The 19,775-nt window shown below is 41.1% G+C and overlaps 1 protein-coding gene across 3 annotated transcripts in view; it reads left to right on the plus strand.

Moving 5' to 3' along the window:
- KIF5A (kinesin family member 5A) overlaps positions 1 to 19,775 on the plus strand; it is a 209,377-nt gene that overhangs the window by 117,414 nt on the left and 72,188 nt on the right. For all 3 annotated transcript variants that reach the window (XM_089681366.1, XM_089681375.1, XM_089681383.1), the window contains exons 8-9: positions 3,712 to 3,836; positions 17,286 to 17,390. In XM_089681366.1, coding sequence (XP_089537492.1) covers positions 3,712 to 3,836; positions 17,286 to 17,390 — 230 coding nt within the window. The remainder of the gene's footprint in view (positions 1 to 3,711; positions 3,837 to 17,285; positions 17,391 to 19,775) is intronic.

Raw genomic sequence — 19,775 nt, forward strand, 5'->3', positions numbered from 1 at the left:
AGGATCATAACATATCTCCGATCCTGTGATCCCTGAAAAGAGAAGCAGTAGTGACTGTAGTGGAGTTTATTTAAATCACAGCAACCAGTCCTATCTGCAGGGATCACTGACTGGCAGCAACTAAACCACATGATTGCTGACTACATCAGCTCCAGGGCGGCCTTACCAAGCTTCATACACACTGATAAACCCCTGTACAATATTTGTGACTATTGTCCCTCAAAAAATGAACTGTAATGGTTATTTCAAGATAAAACCTTCCTCTTCTCTCTCTCTCTTACATTGCAACCGTAAATCTATATTTTGCCATTTTCGGGGATACATGAATGGAAGGGGTTAAGGGAATGTTGGGCTGTGGTTTTGTTGATAGCAACAACCATCTGAAACATTATGTTATGATTAGTAGTCATTATAGGATCCATATCTGCAGCAGCCTTTTAACAGCGCCAGTAACCAATTTTAAGGGTAATTTTGCTAAAGCTTTTAGATTTTTTTTTGGCTGCTGTGTGTTTCACAGTATGATGTTGCTGACCTTGTCTGTGAAGATCATACTGTTCAGTATCATCACATGCAGCGCAAAGGTGTTTCCCAAGCATGTAATTTCAATGATTAGTACTAGTTTTCCCAAGTCACAGAGTTGCAATAAAAGGAGCCTCTGAACCTGATTTAGCATATATAAACTGCTCGAAAAAATTAAAGGAACACTTTTAAGCAGAGTATAGCATGAAGTCAAATAAACTCCTGGTCAGTTAAGTAGCAGAGGGGGTTGTTAATCAGTTTCAGCTGCTTTGGTGTTAATGAAATCAACAGGTACACTAGATGGGCAACAATGAGACGACCCCCAAATGGAATGGAATGGTTTTACAGGCGGAGGCTACTGACATTTTTTCCCTACTCATCTTTTATGACTGTTTTTCACTAGTTTTGTATTTTGCTAGGGTCAGTGTCAGTACTGGTAGTATGAGGCGATACCTGGACCCTACAGAGGTTGCTCAGGCAGTCCAACTCCTCCAGGATGGCACATCAATACCTGCCATTTCCAGAAGGTTTGCGGTATCCCAGCACAGTCTCAAGAGCATGGAGGAGATTCTAGGAGACAGGAAGTTACTCTAGGAGAGCTGGACAGGGCCATCAGCAGGACCAGTATCTGCTCCTTTGTGCAAGGTGGAACAGGATGAGCACTGCCAGAGCCCTACAAAATGACCTCCAGCAGGCCACTAGAGTGAATTTCTCTGACCAAACAATCAGAAACAGACTTGAGGGGTGGCCTGAGGGCCCAAAGCCCTCTAAAGGGCCCTGTGCTCGCTGCCCAGCAGCATAGAGCTTGATTGGCATTTGCGATTGAACTTCAGAATTGGCAGGTCTACCACTGGCATCCTGTGCTTTTCACAAATGAGAGCAGGTTCACCCTGAGCACATGTGACAGACATGAAAGGGTCTGTACAACATTATGCTGCCTGTAACATCGATCAGAATGATTGTTTTGGTGGTGGGTCATGATGGTCTAGGGAGGCATATCCATGGAGGGATGCACAGACCTCTATAAGCTAGACAATGGCACCTTGACTACCATTAGGTATCAGAATGAAATCCTTGGACCCATTGTCAGACCCTACGCTGGTGCAGTGGGTCCTGAGTTCCTCCTGGTGCACAACAATGCCTGGCCTCATGTGGCGAGAGTATGCAGGCAGTTCCTGGAGGATGAAGGAATTGATACCATTGAATGCCCCCCATGCTCACCTGACCTAAATCCAATAGAAAACCTCTGGGATATCATGTTTCGGTCCATCCAACGACCATCAGGTTGACTGTCCAGGAGCTCAGTGATGCCCTGGTCCAAATCCGGGAGCAAATACCCCAGGACACCATTCTTCGTCTCTTTAGGAACATGCTCTGACATTGTCAGGCATGCATACAAGCACATTGGGGCCATACAAACTACTGAGTACCATTTTGAGTTGCTGCAATGAAATATCAGCAAAATGGACTAGCCTACTGCGTCATTTTTCCACTTTGATTTTCAGGTTGTCTTTGAATTCAGTCCTCTGTAGGTTGATAATTTAAATTTCCATCAAACAATGGTGCATCCTTACATTCCTAACATATTTCCCAGTCCATATCAGTATATGCAGCATGATACTTTTCCCCATTGAAATATGATGTGTTTTCAAAGTGTTCCTTTTTTCTTGAGCATTATATATATATATATATATATATATATATATATATATATATATATATGATTTTAGTTTGAAAAGTGTTTTGTGGCATTTACAGAGAAGCATATTGTTATGTTTTTGTTTTTTTTTGCTTTGTTAGATGTCTGTCATGGCAGTACCTATTAGCCCTGAAAATGGCCTGAATTTAGTATCAATATTCACCCCCCACAGACATCAATGAGGTTTGATGCTAATTTGAGATTTTGGGGACTGCAAACAGGATTCGATGAATTCCCTTGAAAATTACATTCAGGCGGATTTGCTCATCCCTAGTGATCTCAGCCATCCAGGGACAAAAATTATGTTATTTGTAGGATCACCGGTTAAAAATAAGGGGGAAAAGCCTAAAAAAAGAAATTAAAGTGGTTCGCAAAGGCTCAAGGTCTTTTACCTTCATGCATACTATGAGCCTGCGGGGGGGCACAAGAAGAGGAGGATCCGGGCTGCTGAATGCAAAACCACTGCACACAGTAGGTAAGTGTAGACATGTTTCATATTACAAATAAAAATAATGAACCTTTAAAATTGCTTTACTACAGCTACCATACCCAAGGACTAGGAAGCTGCAATACCTATTATTTTTGTTTTTGGGTTTCGATACGCTTAAGCATTGGTCATCATGAGCTTAAGCATTGGTCAGTGAGTACAGAAATGAGATTTGCTAATAATTGTAAACTTAATTTAGTGAGAAATTGACTAGAAATTGACAAGCAAAATGTTCATGCAGGATTACAATTGTAGTGTACACTTCAATTGTGTTCCTGCATGAACATTTTGCTTGTCCATTTCCAGTAAATTTCTCATTAAACTAAAGAGAAGCTCCAGTCTTCCCCCCAAATTTAAAAGTCAACAGCTACAAATACTGAAGCTGCTTACTTTTAATATAAGGGTTCTTATCTGTCCAAGGATCCAGCAATGTCTTCAGGGGCCAGCAGCTTAGGCTTCACAGCCGGTTTTCTACTGCGATTGTGCGAGTAATGCTGCATTTTGTGAATGGTCCTGCAGTCTTCTGGGACCTGTGATATGTCCCAGAAGGCTGAAGGGGAAAGAGGATGAGCCAAACTTCCATACAGATCACCGAAGAGATCTTACCGGAAGTGGGAGTGGGTGCCTGTCGAAACCAAGTACCCGCTTCCCCCCAAAAAGTGCCAAATACGGCAGTGGAGGGGGGGGGGGATGTAAAGATGTAAAGTTTACAATATTTAGCAAGTCTAATTTCTGTACTCATTACATTACAGACAACTACAAAAACCTGACTGAGGTTCTAACCCTTTCATACTTCAGCTATCATTGCCTGGTGAAGGCTTGAATCTGACTGATGTATAAAACAGTTCTGTCACTAGACAAATGAAAAATGAGTCCAGTTGTGTGATCTTTTATTTTTTTTTTACCAACTCTAGTTTTGCTTCTCATTCATTGGTGCTTATCATTGCTTATCCTTTTCTTTCGATGTCTCTTTTCATTACTCTTAATGTGCTGTTGTTTTTTCCAGACATGAATGAGCACAGCTCCCGCAGTCACAGCATCTTCCTTATCAATATCAAACAGGAGAATGTGGAGACTGAGCAGAAGCTAAGTGGAAAGCTGTATCTGGTTGACCTGGCTGGAAGTGAAAAGGTTAGAATGTGCAGTGAGCCTTGTTTAATCAATGATTGCACTGGCCTAATATATTCAGCATTGTTGAAAAACAAATTTGCAATGGCAGTCATCAAAGCATTAGTATTTAGAACAAGAGAGGTGAATAGCAACATACACTCAGCCTCTCTCGATTGTGTTCTGTTATAAGCTGAGGTATTGATGGATTTCTGCAGGCTAATGTAAATGTCAATGCTCTTTGAAGGCCTCATTGAATTAGCAGCAAGTTGTGTTAATGGTACAAACATAATGTGTATAAAGTCAAAGGAGATCAATTATGTGGAATAATAGTGCATTGAAATTTCTAGTTTACAAGCTGTTGGTAGGATCCACACCTGTTGCAAGCAGCTTTTCCCCTTGATGTACTTTGGGTGCTGGACAGCTCCTGTCTTGGTTTCTCTAGTCAAGATTCATGTGGGATTGGAAGATGTGGAAAAGCTTTGTGGGAGCTTTTGGTTTGAGTGGCATGAGGAACCATACCACCTTACTGTAGAAAACAGACTTCTATGGAAAGAAATGCTTATAAGTATCCACCAACCTGGGCAATTCAAACAACAGAAATAGTTGAGGTTCGCATATGTCTTTCAATGCTTATGTCTCTGGATATTTTTTTTTTTTTAATACAAAACAGAGCCGTTGGGAATTCCCTGGCTCAGTGTTTATAATAAACAACTACCTTAGAGGTAGTTGTTTATTATAAAAAAATAGGTAAAAAACCTTAAGTACAACAACTGCTCGGCATATGAAGAAGTAGAGCATCAGTAACAGTTATGCGGGGTAATAACTTGCAGATTCATTGTATCAGGGAAAGGGGCAAGGTATCCCCATACAGCACCAGCAGTGAAAGGGCACACCAATGATCCCCATCAGAGGTACTCTGTAAGGCGCACAAGCAAAGGTTACATTCATTCAGTAAATAGTACTTATGTCCCAGTAGTGGAAGGAGAGTTGGGACAGCCTATTATAGTCTCACATAGGTATAGCAGAATTAACTAAGGATTTCCAAACATTAAGAGTTGGACCTCTGTTGACTTCCATTTTAAGGCTTTAGCCTTTCTAGAATAGAAATAGAAAAGACTGGGCAATGTTTTGGTGGACCGGTGATAAGCTAGGGGGCCCACCAAGCCTAAAAGACAATATTCAACAGTCATTGGGATAGGTATGGTAGTCAACTTGGACACAAAACTTGTAACCTCAGACCAGAGGCTTCAATGCAAGAGCAAGTCCAATACACATGCCTAATCTCAGCCAGGTCATCCATACATCTACAGCAACGAGAAGAGGCTTCAGGATAAATATTGTGCAACTTTTGAGGCGTCATGTAAGCTCTATGGAGAATTTAAAATGTAATCAGCCAAAGTCTGGTGGCTACTAATTGATGGAAGGGGTATTCCCACATATCATCCCAATCCTCAGCCTCAATACCTGGAGCATCCGCCCACCATTTAGAGTGAAGATTTTCCATGCCTACTTGAACCGAAGGTATAAGGACTCTCTGAAAGGGGTTTAAACAAACAGAAATCTCATAGCACAACTTCCATTTCAGGGAAATGTGAGATCCATTTGCTGATTTTCTATTTGAGATTGGTAGGCATGATGGAGCTGCAGATATCGGAAGAAGTAAGGATTGGGGAGGCCAAACTGTTGTTTTAGGGTATCAAAAGGCGTTAATGAGCCCCTTGTACAAATCTGACCTAAAGTTTTAATGGTCTTGGATGCCCAAAAAATTGGGTCAAGTATGGATTGGACTTCTGGCAACAAAGGCTTAAACCACAAGGGAGTGTTGGGGAACCAACAGTTGGGGGCCAGATTGCATTTAGTGATTGTTAGTACTGCCGTCATAGATCTGGTTAATTTTAAGGGGGCATGGAGACCTCTATATAGAAGATTTCATAGGGTCTCATATGAAGCCAGGACTACAGAAGTATTAGAGTCATCTGAGATCACACAGGAGCATGTGTAAGGAGGGCAGACAAAAAATAAACGTGACGATTGGGGCATGCCAACCCTCCCTTTGTCCAAGTTCTACAAAGAATTTTCTTACTAAACTGAGGAGGATGGGAACCCAATAGAAAGGAGGAAACAATAGAATCAAACTGTTTAAAGTACAGGAGAGTGCTGTAGAGTATAAAGAAGTACAGAGAGGATTTTCATATAAATTAAGTTTATTTTACCAATAAGAGATAGAGGTAGATTTTCCCATGCTTTTAATTTTTGTTCAATCATGAGTAACAGGTGATATAAATTTAGCCTGGAAAAGTCTAAAACATCGGGGAAAAATCATGATACCTAAATAGTGGAAGGAGTTAGTCAAGTTAAAGGGAGAGTCGGATCTGCAGCCCCACGAGCTCCAGAAACAATGGACATAGTAAACGAGTTCCTCAGTTCACTTGCATGGTCAAGAAAAGTGAGTCATGGTCAAAGTGGTCAAGAATAGTGAGTGTTGCATTATGCGACAGCCCAGGCTCATTTAAAAAGAGCTTCAGGTTGCCGGTATATAATGCCAATTTTTCTACTATCATCCCCACCGACCAACTCATCCGAGCCTCTCAAAGCCATGGCCAAGGGCTCCATCACCAGCCAAGAGAGGTCTGGAGATAGAGGGCAACTTTGCCTTGTTTCACATTCTATCTGAAAAATTGGTGATAAGTTACCACTCAACTTAAACTGTGCTGTGGGAGATTAGTAAAGTATGTCCAACCCCCTACAAAATGATGGACCAATTTCCATGACCTGGAGCACTGCAGCCATAAATCACCAATTCACAGATTTGAACGCTTTTTCAACATCCAGCACCGTCAATACTCTGGTGGCCAGATTACCCTAAGGAAGCTGGAGATGTGTAAACACTCTATGCAAATTAACATCAGTGGACCTACCCAGCATGAAGTCTGTCTAATCGATATTAATTAGTGCAGGCAAGACTTTCATCAACCTAGTGGCTAGAACCTTTGTTAGGATTTTGAGATCATATTTTGACAGTGAAATGGGCCTATAAGAGACACAATATTTCAGATCCTTCTCAGCCTTATGGAGCAAAAACACATGTACCTGATGCATGGATGGGAGTAATTCTCCACCATCTAAACAGGAAGAATAAAGACTTTGTAGTTTACGGGAAAGAATTTGAGCATACTCCTTATACCATTCACTTGGATTGCTAGCTCAATTTCCAAAGAAGAAATGGAGGCATCCAGGCTCACAACATCCTCAGCAGTCAGGATGGGCAGTGACAAAGGCTGGCGTTCCTCTAGGAGTGTATCCTCTGAGGAAGAGGGGGCTTGACTATATAGGGGCTTATAGTAAACATAAAACTGATGACATCTGTGGATCGTTTATATGTGGTTTACACTGAAGATAGCCTGTGCGTATGCAATTTTTATTCTATGCTTAGTTGGTTTATAACACGCTTACTTTTCTTCAAAGTAGATCAGCACTGACTTTCAACTGGAAAACCATAATGTATAATATGACTTAAGGAATTGGTTATGATTAGAGATCCATTTCCCCAACAACCCCCCCCCCCCCCTCCCTTTTTGTGATTATGTGTTCTTTATTGAGAAACTAAAAGTAAAATGCAGTCCCCTGTAAAGCATACCAACGTGGTGCATACAAGTGTGTATTCCAACAGAAGATGAGCATGCAGGCCCCCTGCTGTGTCAATACTAGTTCATATGCTCTTTAGCATTAGGTGTTTCCAGAGGTTGCTGAGAAAAAGTGAATATCTGTAGGGTTAGGTTCGCTGTCACCATGGGTTTGAGGTTCGTGGTCTCTCTCTCTAGTCATGGCACAATTTTCCTAATCCTTCCTAATGATATATGTGAAAGGAGGAATACTTGTGCATAATTGAGATCAACCTCCACGTGTTCCCCAGTATGCAGGGCTAAGGTGGGATTAGCAGAGGGAGGCAGGGGTTGAAGAGCGCACATTAGCACCACTTACAGACAACTGGTTGCTATGTGTTTTGGAGGAGGAAAGAGGACAGTTTGCCAGCCAATTCACTACTTCCTGCATATAGTACTCTGACATAAAAAATGCAAAATTGTCCTGCCTTTAGATGGTGTGACCCTGTCACAAGTTAGCCTGCAGCCTCTTGTTTGTTTATTCTTACCTCCTTGCTGCTCCTGATTCCTTTCACATGTGTGTTTGTCTGTGCTCACCTATGGGCATTGTCTGCTATCCTCTGGGTTTTATTTCCTTCCCTTCCATCACTTCCTGACCCGCCTTCTAGTTTGCTTGTCTATATAAGACATGCTCAGTCTAGGCCACTTTGTCTGTGCAACTTCGTAGTTGTCTAAGCTTCTGTGTGTTGCTACTGCCTGAATCCTATATTGACTACTTGTGTACCGACCTCGGCTTCGTTCTCTGACCATGCTTGTTTCCCGCCTATCATGACCTCGGCTAGCCTCTCAGATTACGTTTGACTCCTCCCATTACACTCTGGCTTCCACGAGCGGTCTCCTCAACCTCAGCTAGGCATACCTGGGGACCGTGACCTGGTCCCAGCTTGCTGCAAGTCCATCCCCACCATCAGGGCTCTGGTGAAGAAGCAAGCTGGGGCTTAGACTCCGTGTCCTGGGGAACCCCAAGTTGAGTATCAACAAGAGCTCACTACCACAGGTGCTGACAGTTTGCTCAGGCCATGAGTTCCTTGGAGACACCGCAACCTCTCCTGGAACAACCTCAGTGTTTGACGCAGAGAGTCGATGTCCAGCAAGCCTATGAAGAACAAATTATGCACTGTCTGCAGGAATTCTCCTCCCGGTTGGATCAGCTGCAGGTTGTGTCCACTTCCTCGCCCTCGGTTTATGCTCCTACTCCGGTTTTTGCTGCTCCAACCCCCCCTGGAACACAGTCCTTTGAAACTCCAGCTGTCTCCACGCCTTACTTCTCTGGTGATCTCAAAGCTTGTCGGGGCTTCATCAATCAGTGCTCAATTCACTTTGACCATGTTTCTACTGACCGTTCCAAGGTAGCGTACATGATTTCCCTCCTTTCTGGTAAAGCACTGGCTTGGGCCTCGCCACTGTGGGAGCGTCAAGATCCAACTGTTTTCAGCCTCTCAGCCTTCCTGCAAGCTTTCCGTAAAACCTTCAATGTGCCTGGCAGGACTTCATCTTCCGAAGGAGTTCTTCTTCGCCTTTGTCAAGGTAGCATGACTGTTGGACAATATGCAGTTCAGTTTCACACCTTAGCTTTGGAACTGGCATGGAATAATGAGGCCTTTCTGCAACCTTTTGGCAGGGTCTAGCAGACCATATTAAGAATGAACTAGCTGGAAGAACCATACCCACCACCCTGGATGACATGATTGCTCTTAGCATCCAAATTGATATCCGCTTCCAGGAGAAAGATCTGGAAAGGGCTCATCCACGTCACCCCCCAATGGTTTCATTTGCTCCTGTTTTCCAGAAAGCCCCTGATCAACTTACCTCTGCAACCGTACCGACATCTGAAGAGCCTTTGCAGTTAGGCCAAAAACGCCTCACTCCACAAGAGCGATCGCATCGCCTAGGTTTTGGTCTATGCCTTTACTGTGGGGCTGAAGGTCATATAATTAAGTCCTGTTCTGTCCGTCCGGGAAACTCGGGTCTAAGTTGCTCTGAGGGAGGTGATCTAGACCAGAACCTGAATTCCGCCACTTTCCCTTGATTTATCATACCTGTGTCCATTCAATGCACCCTGAACTTGTACCAGTTTTCTGCTTATGTGGACTCTGGGGCAGCCGGGAACTTCATCGAGCAATCTTTGGCCACTGAATTGGGCATTCCTCTTGTCCCCTTGATGACACCCCAATCAGTATCTACAGTTGATGACTCTACCTTGGCCTTAGGACCTCTACGCTTCCGAACCACCTCCATAACTATGCATGTTGGCGCTCTCCAGCGTGAGGAAATCTCCTTCCTGATCCTCCCCAAGTGTTCTAGTCCCATCATTCTTGGACTTCCATGGTTGCAGAAACACTCACCCAATCTTGACTGGAACTCTGGTCAAGTATTGTCTTGGGGGTCAAAATGCAATTGGACTTGTCTCCCTAAGGTGCTCCCACCTCGCACTGTACCCGTGGCTGAGGCCACCACCTCTCCAATGCTCCCTCAACATTGCCAGGCCTTACAAGATGTTTCTTGTAGTAAAGCTGCTCCCCTGCCTACTCCTATTGCGGGCCCCCTTCCGGTGCTGTCCACCTCTAGTCCCTTACCCTCTTTGCTGCCCAAACCATCGGTCCCTTTACATACTGTGCCTCCTCACCAGACCCTTCATCCTGGTTATTGCCCAGCTTCCTGTCTTATGTTCTCCCATTCTTACCCCTTCTGAGGCAAATGTTTCCAAGAACTTACATCTGTCAGCTTCCAAGTACAAAGTAGTTGCAGATTGACATCGCTGGGTGAGTCCCAAATTTTTCCCTGCTGACAAGGTTTGGCTCTCTACCAAGAATATCCATCTACGAAGTCCCTCTATGAAAGTTGCTCCTCGTTTTATTGGTCCATTTACCATCCTCCACCAGGTCAATCCTGTTGCTTTCAAACTTCGCCTCCCTTCACATTTGAGAATCCCTAATGTTTTCCATGTTTCTCTTCTGAGACCTTATATCATCAACAGGTTTTTGTAAAACAAAATTCTCCTGCGCTTAAAGGAAGTGTACCCTAAAATAAAGCTGCCGACACTCTAAACTGATACCCAAACAGTGTATAAAAATTATAAAATATAGTGCAGTGCTTCTCCAAATAAATAAATTAAATATAAAAATATATGTACATAAATATATATATATAAAATACATAAAGTGCCCAAAAATCATGTGACCTACGGTCACCTAGGTGACCTATTAAAGTGATTTTCCACAATATAAATCAACATCAAAGACCCCTATGTATACGGGGATAAAACACAAATGTGATAAGTGCCAAATGTGACCACACTACAACTCACATATAAATACACAAAATAACTCACATTTTCCATAAATAAAATAGTGGGTGCTTCATACAATCAAAAAATCATGCAATGTGCAAATGGTATTGAAATCTGTGAAAGTGTCAGCACACTTCTTCCACTGTGGCTGCAATGCCTCCTCACCTCCATCAGGTGACCCAAAGGGCCATAAAGCTTTCAGGATCACCCCAGGATCCAATTCCAATCCTGGCTGGTATTAATTCACCTGTAGTTCCTCTCCTACAAGTCTCCAGGTCACTCAGGAAGAATATTCTATGAAATATGTATCTCACCAACACAGTGAGCAACAAAAGAGTTCCTCCATAGTGTAGTAATTATTAAATCCAAATCTCTTTATTTGATAAAAATTGATTCCACTCACATTTATGCAGTCACCATTCCTCACTGATGTTTGGGTGTACGGATGTTATGGGGTTTCCAAGGTGTGCCAAGATGGCGTCCAACTACGGAAGTGCGTCACCACGCACTGGAAGCTGCGTATTGGCGTACCTACGTGTTACGTCACTCGAACTCGTGACTTTCTCGGGGTAAAGGGACCAATTCGGATCAGTATGAAATCAAGCAAATCATGGATTCTAAATTTATCAGAGGGAAGCTTTCGTATCTAATTGACTGGAAGGGATATGGTCCTGAGGAGAGATGTTGGATTCTACTGATGTTTTTGCACCCCGTCTGGTGGAATTTTTCCCCTGGTGGGGAGACTTCGTAAGAGGGGGGGTACTGTCAGACGTTAGCCTGCAGTCTCTTGTTTGTTTATTCTTACCTCCTTGCTGCTCCTGATTCCTTTCACATGTCTGTTTGTCTGTGCTCACTTATGGGCGTCGTCTGCTATTCTCTGGGTTTTAGCTCCTGTGTGTTGCTACTGCCTGAATCCTATATTGACTACTTGTGTACCGACCCCGGCTTCGTTCTCTGACCTTGCTTGTTTCCCGCCTATCCTGACCTCGGCTAGCCTATCAGATTCCATTTGTCTCCTCCCATTATACTCTGCTCGCACGAGCGGTCTCCTCAACTTCAGCTGGGCATACCTGGTGACCTGGTCCCAGCTTGCTGCAAGTCCATCCCCACCATCAGGGGCTCTGGTGAAGAAGCAGGCTGGGGCTTAGACTCCACGCCTTGGGGAACCCCAAGTTGAGTATCAACAAGAGATCACTACCACAGGTCCTGACAAGCCCAACCATTGCTTTATCGTGTGGAACCTACTTGCCTCATACTAATAGAACTGAAACCTCTATCTGATTTTTTTTTAATTAAAAAATTATTTTTATTAATTAAAAGTTACCTAAATTTAATAGCATGTATGGCAAAAGAGGATAAATATGTGGTGTTTCGGTGTACAGTACTTTTCTGTATAAGTATGTGGTGAGGTGCTGCCAACAAAGGGCTGCATTGCTTGTGTACAAGTGTTCACTGTCCCCCCCAAAATGAAAAAAAAAATAGCAACGGAAAATAAATAAATATATACAGCCCCCCCCAAAATAAACCCTGAAACACTAAAGAATGTTTTAACCTATAAATAAATAATCACTGAAAGAGGGTGGTGAAAACTGCTGAACAATAACTATATTTTGCTGACAAACGCATAATGATAGTCCTAAAAGGGACCATTGGGTTTCTGAATTGTTGTGTTACTGGCCAGTTTGAATCTGAGGGCTTTAGCTTTATTTTTTTGTATGTGTAAACCTTCCTATAGCTTTTAGATCTGTTGTGGCTGAAACTTCCATCTATCAATTCAAATCTATTGCTGCTTGATAAAATATCAGGTTGTCACAGTCAAAACTACTTATAGTGCTACTTTACCCATAACAACTTGATAAAAATAATGTTCGTTAGCAAGGAGCAAACATTCCACGTTAATAATTATGCTACTAAAATAATTGTGTGCTGTAAATTGCCTGGAGTATTGCTCCTGTTTCTTCTTGCTGGAGGCTGCCATTTTGCTGAAGCCTAGAGCCTCTGGACAGTGATGAATCATAAAATGGAACTAGACCCATTGATTTAATGATTTCAAAAAACAGTTACATTCCTGGAATGCAGGGATTGCTAACTGTCACATTTGTTTGTGTCCTCAACCGAACTGTCAAACCATCAAAAGACTGGTGTCATAACTGATCACATGTGCAGCACCATGGCAGTTGCAGATCAAACAGAAGCAGCTTCCTTGGCTGTATAGGATAGGAGGGTTTAATTCCGCTATAAGACTGTCAGCAATTCAGCCTCTACAAATTCGGCAGTGCATATAAATGCCTAAACATTGAGCGCAATTGAGCATGCGCAGAGTAGGGTGAGACAGTGTATTATTGAATGTTACACAGAATAGACACTTATTTTAATTTTTTTTACATAGCTATACGTGCAAAAGGGGCTAGCACGAAGTGATCCAGCAGGACTTAATTTTCTGACTAAAACCACTTTAAAAAAAGATGTTTTTTTCCAAGCTGAAATAAATCAGATCAGGGTGCTATTGCTGTATTTAGACCTAAGTAAATGTAAAAGGTAAAAATCAATCACATATCCAATATATTTGATGTCAAAATACAATATGTCTGTCTCTGTCTGTGAAAATTGTACTGTTCCATAACTCCACATAAAGCTTAAAGGCATCTCCCAAGCATGTAATTTAAAGGTCTGGTGTTTTCTTCCTATGCCACCCTCAAATTCATATTAAAAGGACTCTCTTCCTGCTGTTTGGTATTTTTTTTATAATTTTTTTTATTTTTAGCTTTGCTAAATGTTCTCAATGGCAGTACTTGGCTTCTCATTACTTTTTTTTAACATCTTGCCTTTTAGTGTTGAAAATAGGCAAAATTATCAAAATCAAAATTGCCTTCCTAGCCACCCCACCCCACCCAATATAGCTCATTATAGTTTGCTTCTTTGGGTTTTGTGAATTTTAGGCTTCAACAAACCACCAGTAAATTGAACCTAGGACAGACAGACCCATGCTATCTTTTCTTTTAGACTCCACTTCTGAACCATTTGTGATACGCTGAAGGCCATCCCAACTTGTGTTATTACTCATGGCCAGCTTACTTGCATAAATTCTATCTGGTGTGTCTGGTGTACTGTGCTGGTATTTCTGAGGAGGAGAGGGACTACACATTGTTTTTGATTAATTTTTAAAAATGTAAAATTGAATCCAGCAGTAGACTGCCTGATATTGGTAGATATACTGTACACTGGGAACAGATCAGCTAGATCAGATCATTTTCTCATCTGTAAATTTGATTCTGGAAAGTTTTGTTTCTTATTCTGCTGTATTCTAGATATAATTTCAATGCAACAGTTGTTCATATTCTACAGTGTGGAGGTATGGGAGTCTAGTGCTATCATATGACTATAAATCTAGAATTTATGATCTGTGACATGCCCATATCACCTGATTTAAAATATAACAAGATATAAAAATGTTAACGTTGTTGGTCATAGATGCCCTCCTAAAATTATTAGTTTGTCTAATGTTACCAGCATTTATTGGTTTCATCTTTATAGGTCTACAAGATGAGCAGCTTTCCTATATTTCTGTTTTGTTGACAGTTCATTTCACAAGGAACCTTCAGTACTGAGGAGTCATGGTTCATATAATAGATGCCACATAAAGAAATACGTTACTGATAATTATGCACAATCATCAGGATATAAGCTATGAAATATAGTTGCGTGGAATACTGTGAAATCGATGTGAGCTCAGGCTGAACAAGACATATTGATTTCTGCTCTGTACTCATTTCACAGGCTGCCTGTATTGTCTCAGACTGCAGAATTCTGCAAAAAGGAAAATGAACAATAGACAAATCTCTATAATAGATTGCCGACAAATGATTGTTTTGTTTCGCTTCAGTGATACAGAAAAAAAACGTGAATTATCTAAATGAAGCCATACTTTCCTCATATGGCTGTGCTAGTAGCAAATATTGCTCCGTCTGTTCTTTCCTGTCTCATGTTAATTAAAAAGAAATGGCTAGGACAGAGTTTTGACAGCTGATATTGCTGAGTAGTTTTTAAAGCTTCTTGAACTACAATCTTCATTGTAATATATTGCAGTTTACCAATTTGGCTGCATTTTCTTTTTTTATAGGTTTTTCCCTTTATTTCACCTAGTGCTCCTGCCAGTAACACACTCCCTGTCTTAGGGAGTTTTGAATGAAGTAGTAAAGCAGATGCCTTTGGACAGCAGCATTGCAGGTCTTGGGGAGGGTAGTGTTAGACTAGCAGATTTACATGGAGCTTACTACCAAATTAAAGTTGAACTCCAGCTAACAGTTCTAACAGTTACAGCAGTAAGCAATTACAGCAAACATTTGGGATAAAGGTTTACTTAAGTGAATAAAAGCTGACAATTGTAAGCACCCCTGCCAGTGTTAAATGGTTTATCTCAAACCTCTAAATACTACTTTGTCTGGACAGCTTGGTCTGTTAAAGTAAGTTGGATAATAACATACTTACTGGCTGGATCACCAGGTGAAAATAAAGGAAAAAAGCCTTAAAAAAAAACAAAACAAAATGAATGCAGCCACTACCAAATGGTGAGTTTCAAGTTAATACTGTTACTGCTAGGGAATTGGCTTGCCACCACAGTCTGTTGTTACTGACTATCCAGCTTTGCCTGGCTGTATATCCAGTACACATACATCCCTGAGGTGATTGTAGCTGTATTAGTACACTTGGAACTAAACAGAACAAATACACAAATAGAGTCCACATAGAGGAGATCAGAGGGAGGCTTTATTCAAGTCAGCAGCAATTTACAGCAGTTACTGCTGCCCACGCCACCACACACCACCCCATTCCTAAGATATTCTCCCCAGAAGTTAGCTGGGAAACCAAGAGTGCTGGAAGTATTGATCTCCTGGATTCCCTGCAGCTCTTACTATTTCCTCCTGCTGACCTCCACTTCACTACTGAGTCCTATATTGATATGGAATTCAGCAGGAAGAACCTGTAAAAACCACAGGGACAGCTTTTAATTTCTGAACTGAGATGTGGCATCAGAGATTATACTGTTACAGGGTTATCGGTGACCTGAGTGCGAGGTATGACAAAGATGCAGTCTGCAGTATCTGTATCAAGAGGAGAGCACAAACACATGTTGCTCACTTGCTCATTCCTAGTTTAATGTGTTAAATAGAAAGGGATCACATTATACAGATAATTACTTTCTTTATAGCGTCAGCACAGGCAACATGGAAACGTGCAATAATTTGTATTAGAGAATTATCATTACTATATATAGGATATTAAACAGAGAAAATGATTGTCAGAAAAACAGGAAACAGAACTAAACTAACATAAACAAAGTTTGACTAACCTGTAGCAAGAGGGAGCACAAACACATGTTGCTCACTTGCTCATTCCGAGTTTAATGTGGGCTTGTTGGTATTGGTCTCCTGATGTCACACTACAATCATTAGAGCTCCCTCTAGGCTGCAGCTTAGTATAGCATTACTGGAAGGTGTATTCATTTACTTGCTACAATGCAATCATGAAAATTATAGTGCTTGTGCTGTGCTCAAGAATGTCTTAACGCACCCTTGCTGGAGCCTCCCGCCTTCTGAATCGCTAAAAAGTGGAACTGTTATTGTCTGATCACTGGTGGAGAGGAGACTGGGAAAATGCTCCTTACTGTATGTAGACTACTGATGACATCATACCAGTCAAAGTTTTCAGTGTTATCAATAAATACAAAATTCATATAGAGCAATATAGTGGTACATAGAACATAGTGACCGCAACAGACACCAATGAAAACAGGAATTGAAAGAGGGAGGCAAAAATACAGGAGGATGTCACATAAAATAGAGAATACCCAGTATGGTATCTTGAGCAATTAGAAGTCTTTACAGAATGCCCACAGTTATTACAGTTGAAAAATAAATAGAAAAGGCACTGAGTTCAATGGTGAGGTATATTGGTGGTGACAAATTATAGGGCGGTTGCCAACCTGCCATTGTGCACAGGAATGGAATTTCCCTATGACAGGATGGGGACATGCACAATCACAGGGAATAGGGAAACCATGGATGAGTTGGAAGGGAAGGGGTGGTTAACAAGGGAGGGTGAACAGAGGGAAAGGGTAATTCTGGGATATAGAAATAAGGATGATAAAAAGTAGAGCTTTTTATGAAAACAATACTGTTGCTGTATATTGTGGTATGTCTGGAATTTATTCATGCATACTTGTAAAGATACTGAAAGGTCAACTTTAAATAAACATAAAATCATAAAATTTGAGGCAGGGATGTTGTCACCAGCCCACAGAACTTGTCATGTATTCCATGAAAGATTTGTTGTAATGGTTAAAAACACAAAAACACCTCCAGTTTGACATGGTCTGGCCTGGCATAAACACCTCAGTTCCCATTCAGTTGTCTTCAAATAACTCTAAATAATGTATAACTTTTTCCTTAAAATACAGTCTTTATAACATATGTGTATTTCATTTATTTTGCTAAATTACTTTCACTTTGCTTTGATTAGGTTAGCAAAACTGGAGCTGAAGGTTCTGTTTTGGATGAAGCCAAGAACATCAACAAGTCTTTATCTGCTCTGGGAAATGTCATTTCATCCCTGGCAGAAGGATCAGTAAGTGTCAAATACACTGTATAAACAGAATAACTAGTAAAGGTGGTTATCACTGTATAATATGGAAACATATTTTTTAAAAGGTAAGTTTTTGAAAGTTTATAAAAAGAACATCATTCCATATGTATGCAACCAAATCAATACAGTGATTTGTATATGACAGTAAAACTGATTACTGTACATTTTTGTGTAAACAATGGAATGGGGGTTCATACTGTAAGTACAGATTGCATTTATCTATGTACAGCATTAACAACACAAAAACATAAAATATCTCCCTGAGTAATAAGTTTAAAAGGCTAAAAGTAAAACCTATTTGGCTCATGTCCAAAGTAAAAAAAAAAGTCATAAAGAATAAGAAAGGGGCATGTACAAAATGAAGGAACACTATTGTCATTTGAAAGTTACAAAGAATGTATAAAACTTTATAAAAAGGAAATCAAGGCCGCAGAAATTTTAAATGACAGGTTGCAAAAAAGAGAGTAGTACAAACCCCTAAAAATTCTCCAAATATAAAAAAGGTCAGGTCTGAACATGTAAGCCCTTTACAAGATAACGCAGAGTTGGTGACTGGGGACAATAAGAAGGCACATTATTAAATGCCTTTTTTCTGTGTATACAAAGGAAAATGGGGAGTCCATAACTAGGATAGTATTCAGGGGCGGACTGACCATTTGGAAACTCGGGCACTGCCCGAGGGCCCGGGGTCAGTAGGGGGCCCCATGAGATGCCCCTGGTACCTTTTTCATAGGCTTTTATTGAGTTTGGGCAAGGACACAGGGGCCCCATGATCCCCTATTGCCCGGGGGCCCCATGAGTTGTCAGTCCGCCCCTAGTATTGACATATCCCTAGAATAACCACAAAATTGATATGGTCCAGAAACATTTAGACAAAGGTGAATGAAACACCTGGACCAAATAGCTAACATCCAAGTGTCCTCAAAGAGTTGAGCTCTGGTATTTCCATATAAGCCATTTTTCTAATTTTCAGAAAATCTTTAATGCCTGGCCAGTGAGGAAGAAATTTGAGAGTTTGATAAATGCTTAACTGCAGTTACTAAAGCAAGCAAAATTCTATCTTGTATTGAAAGAGGTATAAACTCCAGGGAGAGAGGGACATAATTTTACCCCTGTACAAAGCATTAGTAAGATCTTACCTGGAAAATGCAGTTCAGTTTCGGGCACCAGGATATCAGGGAACTGGAGAAAGTGCAGAAAAGGGCAACCAAAATGATAAGAGGCATGGAGGAGCTCAGCTATGAGAAAACATTAACTGAACTGAATTTATTCTCTCTTGAGAAGGATATTTTCACATTGTATAATATATAAGTGGTTCATATAGTGAATTTGGTGTAAAGTTATTCACTTTAAGGTCCTTACAAGGGAGAGGAGGGCACTCTTTACATTTAGAAGAAAAAATATTTAGCATTTATATACGAAAAGGCTTCTTTACAGTAAGAGTTTTTAAAAGTGTGGAATAGACTCCCTCAAGATCCAGTTCTGGTCAGCCCAGAGAATGGAGTTGAATGTATTCCAAAATGCACAAAATATAACTGTTATTATTAACCTATTATATTAACGATTATAGGTAATAACACAAGAGATTTCAGAGATGTAATTCCATATACCTATGTTAGCTGATATAAGGGTAGAGTTTTGTTTATAGCTGATTTCCAGCTACCTACTATGAAGGGATCAGAACGTTTCCATTTTATAATATTTTCCCCTTGGCACAATACGTATTCTTCATAAGGAAATAATGTTTATGTAGTAGGGAATATTACATCATCTAGCATGCCCAAAAGGAGAACAGACGGTGTAGTCAATAAGCCTGCTTATGACCTCAACTACACTATATTGCCAAAAGTATTGGGACACCCCTCCAAATCATTGGATTTGTGTGTTCCAATCACCTCCATGGCCACAGGTGTATAAAATGAAGCACCTAAGCATGCAGACTGCTTCTAAAAACATTTGTGAAAGAATGAGTCTCTGTTAGGAGCTCAGTGAATTCAAGCGTGGTACCATGATAGGTTGCCACCTGTGCAATAAGTCCATCCGTGAAATTTCCTTGCTGCTAAATATTCCACACTCAACTGTTAGTGGTATTATACCAAAGTGTAAGCAGCTGGGAACAACAGCAACTCAGCCACGAAGTGGCTGAGCGGAGTTAGTGCAAGCTGAAGCGCACAGTGCACAGAAGTTGCTAATTGTCTGCAGAATCAATAGCTAACAACCTCCAAACTTCATGTGGTTTGCAGATTACCACAACAACAGTGCATAGAGAGCTTCATGGAATGGGTTTCCATGGCCGAGCAGCCGCATCCAAGCCTTACATCACCAAATACATTGAAAAGCGGCAGATGCAGTGGTGTAAAGCACACT

Source organism: Staurois parvus, unplaced genomic scaffold, assembly GCF_062004578.1.
Source record: "Staurois parvus isolate SC_StPar_1 unplaced genomic scaffold, SC_StPar_1.0 ptg000017l, whole genome shotgun sequence".
In the NCBI taxonomy this organism is placed as follows: Eukaryota; Metazoa; Chordata; class Amphibia; order Anura; family Ranidae; genus Staurois; species Staurois parvus.